The sequence below is a fragment of the Erinaceus europaeus genome, unplaced genomic scaffold, assembly GCF_950295315.1.
Source record: "Erinaceus europaeus unplaced genomic scaffold, mEriEur2.1 scaffold_696, whole genome shotgun sequence".
NCBI lineage: Eukaryota > Metazoa > Chordata > Mammalia > Eulipotyphla > Erinaceidae > Erinaceus > Erinaceus europaeus.
This window is the reverse complement of record NW_026647961.1, coordinates 34,811-49,814: the sequence shown is the minus strand read 5'-3', so window position 1 is coordinate 49,814 and position 15,004 is coordinate 34,811. Positions and strand designations below refer to the sequence as shown.

Sequence of the window (15,004 nt, the reverse complement as noted above, 5' to 3'; positions counted from 1 at the left end):
ACCCTATATATATATATATATATAGCAGACCCTCCTGAGACAGAATTGGGGTTTGTGAGCAGCTGGGGCTGGGAGAGAAGAGAGCTTGGGGCTGGGGCAGAATATTGCTCTCAGCTAGGGATCACTCAGAGAAAAGGGGATACTCTGAGCAGCTCTCAGTCCTCTGCCTTCTGGGTTGGGTCCAGGGAGCCTCAAGCCTAGCCCCTCCATGTAGTAAGGAGTTTTCCTGGGCACTTCCCATGGCTGTCCCAACTGTCTACACCCCCTCCCCCCAAAAACCCTGTGTGCATGAAGTTCCTCCACTGCTCAGAGCCTGTATTTCCCAGATAACACCCCGCCCCACACGGCGGAGCTAAATCTGCCTCTCCCTGAACCTTGACATCTGAAGAAAAGGGCATTGTCCCAGCTTCCCCAAGCTCAGCTTCTCTTCCTTGCCCTGCCCTACTGCAGAAGGTGCTGGAATCCTAGTATTGGTACACTTTTGTTTAGCAAACAAGGAGCATGCAAATCAGTTCCCAGTCTGTGTGTGTGTGTGTGTGTGTGTGTCTGTGTGTGTCTCTCTCTGTGTGTGTGTGTGTGTGTGTGTGTCCATGTGTATATGTGTGTCTGTGTTGGTGTCCTTCACCTGAGGGTCAGGAGTCCATCACGGGCTTGGTCCTGCTGTGTGACTTTGATCAAGTCTCTTCCCCTGTCTGAGCCCCACAGTCTCTGGGGACTGAAAGAGAAGCTTTGCCGACTCAGGTGTACTATCACTAGAGGCCAGTTTTCTGTGCCATGCAGTCATTAGGAAGGCCAGACCACCCTCCTATGCAAATCTTGACCCCACCCCACTCCCTTCTGCACACCAAGCAGGTTTGTGTAGGGGAGTTCCAGCTAAAGTATGCAGAGCAGCCTTTGGAATGAAGAGTACCATGGAGGTCTTGGAGTTTGTGGATTTGTTATTCCATAGGGGCCTCAGATCCTTCTGATTCACATGAACAGGAGTCCTGCCCAGCAGGAACATCTGCAGATGTCACTGGGAGGAAGGGTAGGTGGAAGCTCCAAGAAGAAAACAGCATGTGGTCCGGGAAGTGGCACAGTGGATAGAGCATTGGGCTCTCAAACATGAGGTCCTGAGTTCAATCTCCTGCAGTACATGAACCAGAGTGATGTCTGGTTCTCTCTCTCTCCTCCTACCTTTCTCATTAATAGATAAATAAAATTTTATATATAAATATGTGTATATATATGCATACACACATATTTAAGAAAAAAAAAAAGAAAGCAGCATCAAGTTGGAATCAGACTCTTACTCGAGGTCTGCATAAGCCCAATGTATGTATGACTTTTCACAAATGGGTTGACCTCAAAGCCTCAGTTTCCTCCTCTGTAGAGTGGGATCATGACACCAGTGTGATGGCATAGCCTTTTTTTTTTTTCAATAAGGGTTTTATATTGATTTACAAACTTATAACAGGGGTATAATTCTACATGGTCCCCACCATCAGAGTTCTGTTTCCCTATTCCTTCCACTGGAAACTGCAGTAGTTCTCCCAAGGAAATAGATATGGGTTGACTATTATTTCTATAACTATCTATGTTTATATATTTTCCCATTTTTCCTATGGTCCTGCCTCCTCTTCCTTTCTAAATCACATATACATATATTACTACTTCCGAGTGTCCTTCCTTTTTTCCTCTTCTCTCTCTGAGTCCTGATAGAATTGGGGTTCAGAGCCCTCTAGTCATCTTCCTCGAACATTTCTCCCTCTGAGAACAGGTACCAAAATTCTTCTGGGTACTCAGAAGGTGGGAGTTCTGGTTTCTGTAAAGGCTTCTTCACTGGACATAAACATTGGCAGGTGGACCCCATACCTCCAGCCTGTTTCTAACTTTCCCTAGTGGGGTAGGGCAGCAGAGCCTTTCTTAAGTACATGATCACATGTGGAAACCCTAGACCCTACACAACATCCAAAAATGATCCATTCAGAAGCATCTATAACAGTTAGCAGGCTCAGGCTTGGTGCTAATTGCTGAGCCCAGAGAGAATCCCTCCCAGGAAAAGGCACAGTCACCCCTAGGTAGCTGCCACTGCTGCTTATCAAGTCTTGAGGAACGTTCAGAGCCAGAAGAACTTCCAACTAGAATGGCCAAGGGGGACCTTTATAAAGGAGGCAGCATTTGTCAGGGGCTTGAATACTCTCCATGTGCTGGTCTCTGCTACTAGCCCTAGGCTAGTACACATTCATGGGTTCCAGGGATTAGGATACCTGTCCTTTTGTGGGGGCCATTATTCTGCCTCCTGCTCAGATTACTGTAAGAATCCTGAGATGACATGGTTAGCCTGGATTATCCCTAGGGGGCTTGATGTGGTCTTGGCAGTTCTTATAAGAGGGAAGCAAGATCAGATGCAGAATGAAATTGGATAATGGAAGCAGAAGTCAAAGTGATTCACTTGTAAATTTTTATATCCAGTGCCAAAGATCAAACTCAAGGTCTCGCAGTGTGTTTTACCACTGGGTCAGTTCCCAGACCCAATTTTATGAGAGAGACAGAGAGACAGAAAGAGGGAGGGGGGAGGGAGACACACACAGAGAGAACACAAAGCATCATTCTACCATCCATGGAGTTCCACTCACTCCTTTCCACTTGTGTTGCTTCCATGTGGTGCCAGGGATCAAATCTAGGGCCTCATGTACAGAAGGCAGGTGTTCTACTGCTTAACCACCTGCCCAGTTCCCAGTGTGGTGCTCTTTGAAGATGGAATAAATAGCCCCAGGCTGCAGAATATAGCCAGCTTCTAGGAGCTGAAAGACACTTGCTCCCTGGGCTTCCAGAAGGAACATAGTGCTGCTGATACCACGAATGTAACCACATAAGACTCATCATGCTCTGCTTGTCATTTGCAACCTAGGTTCAAACCCAGTCCCCACCACATTGGAGGAAGCTTCAGTGCTGTGGATTTTTTTTCTCCTTCCCCTTGTCTATCTCTTCCTCTCTGTCTCTATTTGAAAAAGTCAGCCAGAACCAGTGAGCCCCAGCACTGGAAAAAAAAAATAAATAAAGAATCATTTGGGTTTTTGACTTCCAACAGGAGAATATATTTGTGTTGTCTTAAACCACAAAGATTGTGGTCACTTGTTAATAGCAGCCTCAGGAAACTGATACAGAACAACGGCATGAACATTCTCCTCCCTATGGTCTCGTTGCACAAGGCTCCAGGCTTCTGTCTCAGAGCTTAGCAGTTTGTGCTGGGTTCCCAACTCTGAATCTGTCTGTGAATGCATTTGGAGATTTCTTTTTTTTCAATTCTTGGACATTTTATTGATAGAGACAGAGAAATCATGAGAGAATGGAGAGGTAGAGAGGGAGTGAGAAGGAGAGATGCCTGCAGCGCTACTTTATCACTTATGAAGGACCTTGATTGAACCTGGCTACTTACACATGGTATGGTGTACACTCAGCCAGGTTCACCAACACCCAGCCCCCAGTTCTGGAGCTTTCTATGTCTTTTTTGTTGTTGTCATGGTTGCCAAAGGGCATCAAACAAACTTTTTTACATAGTTAGAGACAGAAACAGAAAAATAGGGAGAGAGAGAAAGATGTCACAATGTCAAAGCTCGCTCCATGTGGTGGGGGCCAGGCTTGAACCTGGGTCCTGGATCATATGTGCATGGCAAAGCAAGTGCACTATCCAGGTGAGCTATTTTGATGACCTGATTTCTGTGGCTCTAAAGCCCCACCCCCCAGCCTTTCCCCCAAATTGTCATGTACTTAGCTTGCACCCATTAGATGCTTAACAAATGCTGGTCAAAGGTAAATGAATCTGTCTTTATTTTTATTTACAGCAGCTGACAGAAATAAGATTTTGACAGCAGTATCTACTGGTTTCTCCAGACAGCAAAATTGGAACCCTATGGTCAGCTGAGTGTTGGGGGTGAGGCAGCATGTACATCTGGCTGAAAACAGAGGACTACAAGGGTTCCCACTGGAGCAGGTAGCAGCTTTGACCACATGTGGCAGGAAAAAAAAAAAAAGAGGCCTGCTAGATCTCAGCCTGGGCAACAGGAGAGAGTGGAGAATTTCTCTGTGGGGGATTGGCTCAGGTCTGTTTCTTGGCAGCCAAGGCCACATGGGTCTACTCTGGACTTAGGGCTCTGCCCTGTCTGAAGCACTTGAGTTTTTATACCTACAGACAACTTTAGCTCAGAAAAAGTTCAACCTAGCTCCCACACTTTGCAGCAGGAGAAATGTTGGTCCAGAGAGGGAGGCAGATCTACCTGCCTGAGGCCACACGGTAACTGTGTGAGAGTCTCAGAAGAAACTTGGAGTCTCCCAGCCAGGCTGTATGCAGAAGACTAGGAGTCTGGGTGTGTGAGGATGGCTGCCTCCAGAGAACTAGACCTCAGGGAAGGCTGGCTGGGGCAAGTGCAGGCTCACTTGAGGTTGTGCTGGCTCTCCCGATGCCTTCGCAGGTCCACTTTGCGCTGGAAGCCCTTGGTGCACAGCTCACAAGTGAATGGCTTGAAACCTGTGTGCTTCCTGCTGTGGGTGATGAGGTTGGAGCTCTGGCTGAATGCTTTCCCGCACACCTGGCACTTGTGAGGCTTCTCACCTGCAGGGCAGTAAGGATAGGGTCAGGGTTGTCCCTACCAGGTCAGTTGCCCCTATGCCCTGCATTTGTTCTCCAAAACCTCAGTAGTTTTTCCCATGTGACCAAGTCATGTTCACTTTAGAAAACAAATAGAACGGAGTCGGGTGGTAGCGCAGTGGGTTAAACCCAGGTGGCGCAAAGCACAAGGACTAGCGTAAGGATCTTGATTTGAGCCCCGGGTTCCCCACCTGCAGGAGAGTCACTTCACAGGCGGTAAAGCAGGTCTGCAGGTGTTTTTCTCTCCCCCTCTTTGTTTTCCCCATCTCTCTCCATTTCTCTCTGTCCTATCCATCAATAACAACAACAATAATAACTACAACAATAGAACAACAAGGGCAACAAAAAGGAATAAATAAATAAATATTTTTAAAAATCTAAAAAAAATTTTTAAAAAGAAAGAAAGTAAACAAGTAGAAAAGAGGGAGAAGCAACAGAACCACTCTGACATCCAGCACAACTGGATTCTGTTTAGGGCAGAAACTGGGTCCCTAGTATCAGTATAGTTGCCACAGAAGAGACAGTAATTTAACAACTGAGGAATGAAGGAAGAAATGAAAGGAGAGCTAAATGGCAAAATGAATAAATATATCAAAGGAGGAATGAGTGAATAAAGGGAGGGGTGAATGAATAAAAGAGAGGCAGGAAGAAGAAATGAAGGGAGGAATAAATTATTTCTTATTTTAAGAGTTTGGATTTACTTGTTTAAATTTTTTTTGCAATTTATGCTATTTCAGATACATTTTTAAAAATATTTATTTACTTATTGGATAGAGAGAGCCAGAAATCAAGGGGGGGAAGGGGTGATAGAGAGGGAAACAGAGATACACCTGCAATACTGCTTCTCCACTCACAAAGATTTCTCCCTGCAGATGGGGACTGGGGGCTCAAACCAGACCCTTGTGCACTATAACATGTGCACTCAACCAGGTACATCACCACTCAGCCCCCTTCTTCTTGATCTTTTTAAAAAATATTTTATATTTATTTTATTTATTTTGGATAGAGACAAAGAAAATTTGAGAGGGAAAGGGGAGGCAGAATGGGTGAGAAAGAGAGAGACAGAAATAGAGATAGAGAGAGAGAGGGTCTGGGGGGTAGTGCAGAGGGTTAAGTGCATATGGTGTGAAGCGCAAGGACCAGCAGCAAGGATCCCGGTTCGAGTCCCTGACTCTCCACCTGCAGGGGTGTCACTCCACAGGCAATGAAGCAGATCTACGCTTGTCTGTCTTTTTCTCCTTGTCTTTGTCTCCCCCTCCTCTCTCAATTTCTCTCTGTCCCATCCAACAACAACTACAACAGCAATAACAACAGTAGCAATAACAACAAGGGGTACAAAATGGGAAAAATGGCCTCCAGGAGCAATGGATTCATAGTGCAGGCACCAAGCCCCAGTGATGACCCTGGAGGAAAAAAAAAAAGAAAGAAAAACAGAGAGAGAAAGAGAGAGAGAGACCAGCAACACTAATTCGTCATTTATGAAGCTTCCTCCCTGGAGCTGGGGACTGGAGGGTTGAACCTGGTTCATTTTACCCTGTAATATGTGCACTCGACTGGCTGAGCCACGACCAAGCCCCAATGAGCTGATCTTCCACAGACAGCTCATCAGTGTTGATATATCACTCACTGCCTCCTCCCAGTACTTTTTCTCTGCATTAAGCACAGCTAAGTACCAGTGCACCCAGCCCTCTTTGTGACCTGTGGTGGTTCAAAAGCTGAGATCTTTTAGCAGTGAAGGGAGGGGGTTCCAGGGGTTCAGCTTGGCATTGCATAGGTTTGGGAGGGGAGTATAGGCAGAGGAGGGATGGGGGTGTCTCAGCCCTACCGGTGTGGATGTAGGTATGCTTCTTCATATCCGACTTCTGGTGGAATCTCTTGCCGCAGAACTGGCAGGGGTAGGGCCGAGTATCCGAGTGAATGAGCAGGTGGGTGGACAGGGTGGACGAGCGCTTGAAGGCTTTGCCGCACATCCGGCACTCGAAGCTGCGCTCCTGCCGGAGGAAACGAGGGCCTGGGGCATCAGGCACAGGCGGGGCCTCGAGACCCGGGACTGCCACGCTGGCTGCAGGACTGGACCCGGCTGGGATCCCCTGAGGAACAGGACACTCTGTTGGGGTGGCCTTGAGGATGGGGCCTGGAGAAGCAGGACCCAGGGACTTGAGTTCGACAGGGGCCCTGCAGGATAGTTTTCCTGGTAACCTTCCCACTCTCCAACTTCAAATAAGCTTTGAAGCATCTGTGTTCACTGATGGGCCCATCAGTCTGGGAGTTTGGGGAGGAGGTGTTTATATCTCATGACCCTAACCTGAGAAGACTATGGTCCTAAGAGTCTGAATCAGGGGCCAGGTGGTGGTGCACCTGGTAGAACCTTGCATAAGTCCCCAGTTCCAATCTGCAGGGGGGAAGCTACATGAGCAGTGGAGCAGTGCCACAGTTCTTTCTATCTATCTGTCTATCTGTCTGTCTGTCTGTCTGTCTGTCTATCTATCTGTCTATCTATCTCCCCTTTGCCCCTCAATTTCTCTCTCTGTCCAAAAGAAATAAATAAACAAAACAAACAAAAAGTCTGAATCATTGGAACCTGATTCTACCTGCTTCGTGCTTGCCATGTTATCTCACATAAGTCATTTGACTTCCCTGAGACTCAGTTTCCTCATGTGCACACTGGAACAATAGAATGACCTCCAGGAGGACTGATGTGGAGACCTGAGCTGGCAGCTGGCCTATGTTTCATGCCCTTGGATAGAAGCCCCCACAATTGTTTCCTGATTTCCCATTTGAGTTAGGATATTAGCCCAGGAGATTTCCCTGCCATGGAATGTTAAAGAAGGCATTCCCACCTGAGTGGGGCCCAGATGGAAATATAAAGCTAAATTCAAGATTTTATGGGTCAAGGGTCAGAAGGCTGAGAGCCTGCTATGCCCACCCAATGGTGGCTCTTTTCTGATAGTGATAGACTGCGTAGTGTCTTCTCAGGCCCCATGTGGGCCAAGGACCTCTTCTAGTTATGAGGACCCAGGTGGTGATGCACCTGGTAGAGTGTACACATTAACATATACAAGAACCCAAGTCCAAGCCTGAGTTCCCCACCTGCAGGAGGAAGAAGCTTCACTAGTGGTGACACAGCTCTGCAGGTGTCTCTGCTTCTCTCTCCCTCTCTATCTCTCCTTCCCTTTCAATTCCTCTGTCTTTATCCAAAAGCAACAACAACTTATACATGAAGCTGCCTTGGCCCATCAGGGTATAAAAATGTTAACTGCAGGTGTTGAAGACTTGGAAGGGGGCAAGTGGAGAGACTGAGGGATCCCTGATACGAGTCAACTGAGGGGCAGAACACAACTCACCCACAGCCCCTGGGCTTCCCAGGAGGAACAGGGAATTGGTGTGGGGCAGGGGAGTTAGTGCTGCCCACCTGGGAGTGGACGTGTGTGTGCTGCTCCAGGCTCACAGCATGGCCGAAGGTCTTGCCGCAGATGTCACAGGCGAAGGGCCGACTCCCACTGTGGGAGCGGCGGACATGCACTTCTAGCCCGTGTGGTGTGGAGAACACCTGGGGGTGGGGGCCAAGTGTGAGACTGTGATGGGAAGGTATTGCATCCTAGGGTTCCCTCTACCTCTGCACCCAGTTCCAGCCACAGATAAGCCTGCCAGAGGAGACTCCCTGATTTCCAACTCCATTGACATTGCTATGTGTCCTGGGACGGTCTCTTTCCCTCTCTGTGACTCATTCTATTAAGTAGGGGGCAGGTGGGGGGGGTCTGGAAGCTGGGAGGTGATCAGAGCCAGGTTTGAATATATATTCTGACTGCTACCTGCAGTGTGCTTTCAGACAGGTGACTCAGCTTCTCAGAGCCTATACTCTTAGCTCTCTCCTGGGGGTCCACTAATTATTCAGTACAGGGTCAAGCACAATCAGGGCTCTGTGAAAGGCACTGAGGACAAAAATTGTGTCTTCCTGATTCCGGAGATTCACTTAGGTCAAGTTATGAACACTCACAGATGCTGACGTGGGAGAAGGGCCACTCGCTCACCTTGTCGCACTTGATGCAGTGGTATGCATCCATGCCTGGGGAGTAGCGGAGACTGAAGTCCAAGGGTGGCTCAGCACTAGGCACCAAAGGGCTGCCGTACAGGCTGACAGAGCGTTCCAGGAAGGCAGACTGCATGGTGGAGGGGGCTTGTTGGTAGCTGTGACTGTAGGATGAGGTCAGGGCATCCCAGGAGAAGCTGGGCTTGTAGAATGGGGGTGAGTTGGAGGAGGGTGAGTCCCCATCCTGGTGTCGGGACCTTACAATGGGACCCTCTGTGGAAAGAGGAATAGGCCTGATGAATACAGAGGAATCTGGAACACCACTCTCTACTCAGTGACCTCATGCGCAGGATTTCAGGGCAGAACCCCAAATACTGACTGTGTGTGTGTGTGTGTGGGAGAGTTTGGGTCCTCTGTGGCTCCTCCAGAAACATGCCCCAGCATCTGGCAGAGTGCCCACCTGCCCACTGAACCTTCCTCTGAACCACACACAGATGCCCCCATCTGGGAATATACCCCCTGCTTGGAGGGGGGGCTCCACACAGAAACCAGGGAGTAAGATTGCATTGCAGTGACTTTGCTGGTCCATGAGCTCAAGGGCCCCAGCCTCCAAGACTTCCTTGGCATTCATGGGGTACCTGGTGCCAAGGACATCTTGGTCAGGTTCCGGTCCATCTCCACCTCTGGTTCCCTCTTGAGATCAGTCCAATCCAGGTGCTGACTTGGGAACAAGGTGCCAAGAACAGGCTCACTGCTCAGGACCTGGTCCCTGACCACTGTGAAGGATCAAGACTGTTAAAGTTAGCATCTCCAGCTCCATGAAACTGGAGGTAACAAGGGAGGGTTTCCCTTTCCAGGAAAATGGTGGCCCAGAGAGAGACCCTCTAATGGCTCATACTTGGGGCCTTCAACCAGGTTTGAAGGGAGTAGAGTCGGGGAGGGGGCAAGAGGAACCTCCACTGAAGTCATGGACCGGTTTGTCTCTTCTAAACATATCACATTAGCTCTAGTTGGGCTCTTCCCAAGTGCCTTCTACTGAAGCCCCACTCCAATCCTGATGTTTTTCTCATCCTCAGGGGCCAGAGGAGGCAGGGGCATTCATTTATTGACTGGGTCCTCCTGTCTCCAGATATGAAAAAGGAGCTATTTCAATGGGATGCTGCTACCTCCTCAGTTCAGTCAAGCAGGAATTGGGCAGAACAGGAAGCCAATCTGGGCTCAGACTTACCAGGGCCAAGGGCAGGTGGCCACACCAATTCATCCTCTTGCACTCGGGGCTGGTGATAGGTGTGAGCCTTCTTGCTCTTTACCAGGAAGGAACGTGGCATTTTCAGCTTGTTCTCAACACCTGCAACGGAACAGGGGTGAGGACAGTGTAGAGGAACAAGAGGACAGTGCTCCTGTGCATTTTAGAGTCTCCTCCTGAAATGAAATACGTGTTATTCTGGGGTGTATAGTTGGCTCCCCCAAAATGTATGTCCACCTGCAAATGTGACCTTAATCCTGGGTTAGGATGGAGAGTTGCAGAGCCAGACTGGCATGATTCCCCCTGCCCCCCAGACTTCCGGCCTCCTGTGAAGAGCCCTCTGGGGGTAAGGGTAGAGAACATCTCCTGTCCCCCCCAAAGTGTTTTCTATCCCTGCATCCAGCCCTTGAAGCTCTGCCAAGGACTCCCAGTGACAGACAGCACCCAAGGGAGATCCTTTCTCCTCCTCCCAAGCCTACCAGCACCCTGGCAGAATCACAGAGGAAATATTAAGCCAATGTCCCCAAAGGCTTTAAGGAGGTGTTGTGACCCCACTCCACCCTTCCAAGCAAGCCACCATCAGGGCTGCAGGACTGATAGGGCCAAGCGCGGGAAAGGGACCACGCTGCTTCTGAACAACAGCCAGGCCTGGGTGATAAGACTTTGACTGAGGGGCAGGCTGGGAGAAGCAGATTAGAGGGGACAGCTTGGAGCTCTGCCTTTGGAAAGGCCCCGGGGAGTTGCCTTTTCCCCAAGGGCAAGGCCTAAATATACCCCCAACTGGGCCCAAGCCCAGCTGCCCTTGGTCCAAGAGCTATGTTGGAGCAGTAAGAGTTTGGGAGAGGGCTGGTCAGCAGTGTATATGGTTGAGTGCACGTTACTATGTGCAAAGACAGGGCTTCAAACCCTCAGTCCTCACTGGCAGTGGGGGGGGGGGGGAGTTTGAGTGGTGAAATAGTACTTTAGGTATCTCATCCTCCCTCTCTATCTCCTCTTCTCTCAATTTCTCTCTGTCTTATTCAATAAATCAATAAGTAAGTAAGTTTGGGTAGGTGGGAGACTGACCATTGCAGCCTTTCCCTTCCCTGCTGTGCTCCCAGCCCCGATTTGTTAAGTGAAGATCACAACCCAGCCTCAGGGGGTTTCTGGGGCAAGGAAGGACTTTTATTTATTACAAGAAGGTGCAGAATTCCTGGGGATATCCCTGGGGTCTCAGGTTTCCCAGCCCATGGAGGAGAAGCTTTCAGAAGACAGTCACTGCCTTGTCTAGCGGCACACCCAGTGACTGGTCCCTAGCAGGGTGCTCTAAGGATGGGAGCAGTTGCTGAGGACACGCCTGAGGTCCTTCCTGCTCCTGATCTCTGAAACAGAGGGAGGGGACCCTCAGACCTGCGGAGTCCCCCAGACTGTCAGATTTGGACAGCACAGGGCTCTGCTCGCCTGTTGTCCTCCCCAAGCTTGCCCACAGCCCGCAGTGGCCTTATCTCCCAGGGGCAGTCTTCTTCCTCCTTTCTCCCCCCTCCTCGCAAGGGTTCCCCACACACCCCCTTTCCTTCCCCCTTCTGCCTCTTGGCTTCAGAAACCCTCCTGGGGAAGACTAACTCTGCTCAGAGCCTGAGGAGACCCCCCTCCCGACACACACATAAATGAGAAGAAGGTGGGGGAGTGTGATACCCTTTCCCCTTTGTTCTGTGGGGTTCTCTGAGGACTTGTGGTCTGTCTCTATCAAAAAGGTGATCTATTTTCTCCACATCATATTTTTAACTTTTTTTTTAAGTAAACTGACTAGACCCCAAAGCAGGCGTTAAAACCTCTTGCTATGAAATGCCTGATAAACCAGGATCTGCACAGCTTCAGAGCTTCAATCCTGACCTACCCCACTGAGGAAGATAAACCACAGCTCAGGATCCCAGGACCTCCACACTCTTGGCCACTAGCCCATGGGGTGGGTGCTCCAGGAGAATGGGACAAGCCCATACTGAGTATCGTGTAAGAGAGTCCAACACCCACCGGGGAAAGGAAACAGGGATTGTTCTCCTGCATCTCCTGGGTAAACTGAGGCTTCCTTGTCCTACTGGCAGCTGCCCCTGCTCCCTGCACTTTGCCTATCTGCTTCTCTAGACCTCTTAGTACCCTGAGCGAAGCTGGCCCGTCTGGGGCCAAGGAAGGGAAGGCTGGTGGCTGAGGTCAGAGGGTAGAAAAATGGACTTTCCTTGGTCATGCAATATTTTCTATAACTTTGAAGGGCTCCCTCCTCCTGTTCTAAAGAGTTTCAGATGGAGAGGAGGCTGGGAGAACAGACTTTCTTTTTAGAAATATGGTATCAATTTATCATGGAATTAAGAGAACAGACTTCTAAAAATTTTTATTTTTTACTCACTTACTTACTTAATTAATTTTGCCTCAAGGGTTATCAATGGGGCTTAGTGTCAGCACTACTAATACACCACTCCTGATGGCCATTTTTTCCATTTTTATTTGACAGGAAAGAGAAAAATTAAGAAAGGAGGAAATAGAGAGGGAGAGAGAAAGATGGACACCTGCAGACATGCTTCACTGCTTGTGAAGTTTCCTCCCTGCAGGTGGGGAGCTAGGAGAACAGACTTTCTTTAGGGAACTCTGATCTTTCCTTGGGTACAGAACCTGAGGAGGTTTAGATGTCAGTGGACACACGTCCAGGATGATACACAGTAGTCCTCTCCAGCACTCCTGAGCACTAATATACTCAAGGAAGGGCATTCCAGTTTCTGAGGTTCCACTTCTGAGGAAGATAATTCAGAAGGCCCATTCTAGGAACCAGCCCCCCCCCCCCCCCCCCCCGCCGCAACACACACACACTCAAGTCCCTAATCACCATCTCTTTCCTCCCCCAAATGTTTTCTCCACCAAGTCTGACAAAATGACAGCAACAGAGTCAACCCTGTGGCTCAGCCTTGAAGCTTGCCATGGGGACCAAAGGCACCCAAGGAACTTCCCTTTAGTCCCTGTTAACAGAGAGAGGAGAAAAAAAGGAACCCATTGCCTGTTCTGTAGTTAATTAACAACCACACCGTTTTGATTCACACGAACCTGCTTTGAGAAAGAGCTGAGAGCAGAGATTGTGAAAGAAGCTCAAGATTTCTTCATAAAGCAGAGACCTTGATGGTATCGGACCTCCGGAAGGAGACTCACTGTTAATATCACTTTGAAAACCCCCAATCCTGATAGAGGGTCCTCTGCCTTTCACTCAGAATCTCAGCCAGTGGTTCAGAAGGGCATAGACCTGAACCCTGAATTCCAGGTGAAGTCAAAGCAGAAGGCCTAGGACTTCTGTGCATTGAGGCTCATGGACTCTCCTGAAGGGCTAAGCCTGGCTTTGTGACTTTGAGCTTGACCACTCAACTGCTGTCCTGAGGCTTGGTTTTCCTATCTCTCAAAAGGGACCGTTGGAAGAAAAGATTTCTACACTTCCCTTTTGTTCTAAAAATCCCTTTGACCTTCAGATTGACCCACCTTGACTAAGAAGCTCATCATTCGGGTTCCCTTTTTGGGAGGGTTGGGTAAGACTCTGTTGTTTCTCAGACTCAGTTACAGAAGACCCTTTGGACTTCCTTTATGTTTAAAGAGGTGACTCAAAAGGAAACACAAACAATCAAACAAAAAGCCCTTTCCATGTAGGTGTGTGTGTGTGTGTGTGTGTGTGTGTGTGTGTGTGAATGAGAAAGAGGGAAAGAGAGAGGGTAGAGGGAGAGAGAGAGAGAGAGAGAGAGAGAGAAAACTCATCATTTTTAAAAGTACTAGTACAGTGTACTTGATTATTGTTTGAAATTTGTAGGGGTTATCAAATATCTCTGAAGTTAAGTGAATACAATGTCAAAAGTAAGTGAATCTACATCTGGGTGTGTACCCCCAAAAGAATTAAAAGCAGGGGAGGCCAGGAGATAGCTCATTCAGTAGATTGCACACTTCACTACGTGTGAGGACCTGGGTTTGAGCCACCACATGGGAGCACTATGCAAAGAGAAGTCTTCATGAGCTATGAAACTGTAATGTTTCTTCTTTCTCTGCCTCTCTCTCCTTATCTGTCTCTCACCGTCTGTCTGGGAAAAAAAAAAAGAGTTCACTGGGAGTGGTGGAGTTGATCAGGCACAAACCCCAGTGAAGCTTGGGTGACAATGAAATGAAGTGAGATAAAATAGATACACAAACAGATGTTTGTACGTCTATGTTCACAGTAGCATAATTCACAATAACCAAAAGGTGGGGGAAACCTAAAGGTCCATTAACAAATGGATGGATAAACAAGATGCAACCTATCCATACAATGGAATATTATTCAATCCTTAAAAAGCTAAAAAATTCTGACACATGCTACAATAGGAACATTGAAGCCATTTTGGTAAATGAAATAAACCACACACACACACACACTCACACACACACACACACACACACACACACACACACACACACACACACACAATGTGTGATTCTACTTATATGAGTGAATGGCCAAATTCATAAAGAAAAAAGTAGAATGATGGATGCCAGGGACTAGAGGGAATTGGGAAACCGTGCTTATCAGAGACAGAGTTTCAGTTTGGGAAGACATAAAGGTTCTGTAGGTGCCAACAGTGATGGCTGCACAGTGATGTGAATGTAACTAGTATCAATGAGCTGCACAGTGATGTGAATGTAACTAGTATCAATGAGCTGCACAGTGATGTGAATGTAACTAGTATCAATGAGCTGTACACTTACAGTTTTTGAGAAAGAAAAGAAGAAAGGAGGGAAGGGAGGGAGATAGCTCAGGAGATGGTACGATGACAGAATTCTGTATTTTCAAGCATGAGGTCCTGAGTCTGATCCCTGGCATCAAATGTGCCAGAGTGATTCTCTAATGTTCTCTCTCTCTCTCTAAATCTTTTTTAAAAAGTGATCATCCAAGGCTACCGAGGTGGCTCAGCAACACATGCCTTGTATGCATGATACCTTATTTTGATCCCTGGTATCACATACAGACAAGAAGACACAGAAAAATGGAACAACATAAAGGGTAGTCTGTAGGTCTGTTATATCTATCTGCCTATCTTTCTATCTATCTATCTATCTATCTATC

The 15,004-nt window shown here is 48.1% G+C and overlaps 1 protein-coding gene across 1 annotated transcript; it reads right to left on the bottom strand.

The window, feature by feature from the left end:
- Positions 1-3,879: 3,879 nt before the first annotated feature.
- GFI1B (growth factor independent 1B transcriptional repressor) lies at positions 3,880-9,999 on the bottom strand. The gene is made up of 6 exons (XM_060184561.1): positions 9,889-9,999; positions 9,299-9,436; positions 8,662-8,933; positions 8,043-8,180; positions 6,456-6,720; positions 3,880-4,594 (listed from the first exon to the last, which is right to left on the bottom strand). Exons 1-6 carry the CDS (start codon positions 9,986-9,988, stop codon positions 4,416-4,418), a joined length of 1,092 nt encoding a protein of 363 aa, XP_060040544.1. The 5' UTR covers positions 9,989-9,999; the 3' UTR covers positions 3,880-4,415.
- Positions 10,000-15,004: the final 5,005 nt, after the last annotated feature.

Bases quoted from the DNA above. Each gene is read 5' to 3' on its own strand.
- GFI1B (XM_060184561.1), bottom strand. From the start codon at position 9,988: ATGCCACGTTCCTTCCTGGTAAAGAGCAAGAAGGCTCACACCTATCAC. The intron at 8,934-9,298 runs GTACCCCATGAA...CTCTTTCCACAG, and splicing joins CAAGATGTCCTTGGCACCAG to AGGGTCCCATTGTAAGGTCC. The intron at 4,595-6,455 runs GTAGGGCTGAGA...ACTGCCCTGCAG, and splicing joins GCATACCTACATCCACACCG to GTGAGAAGCCTCACAAGTGC.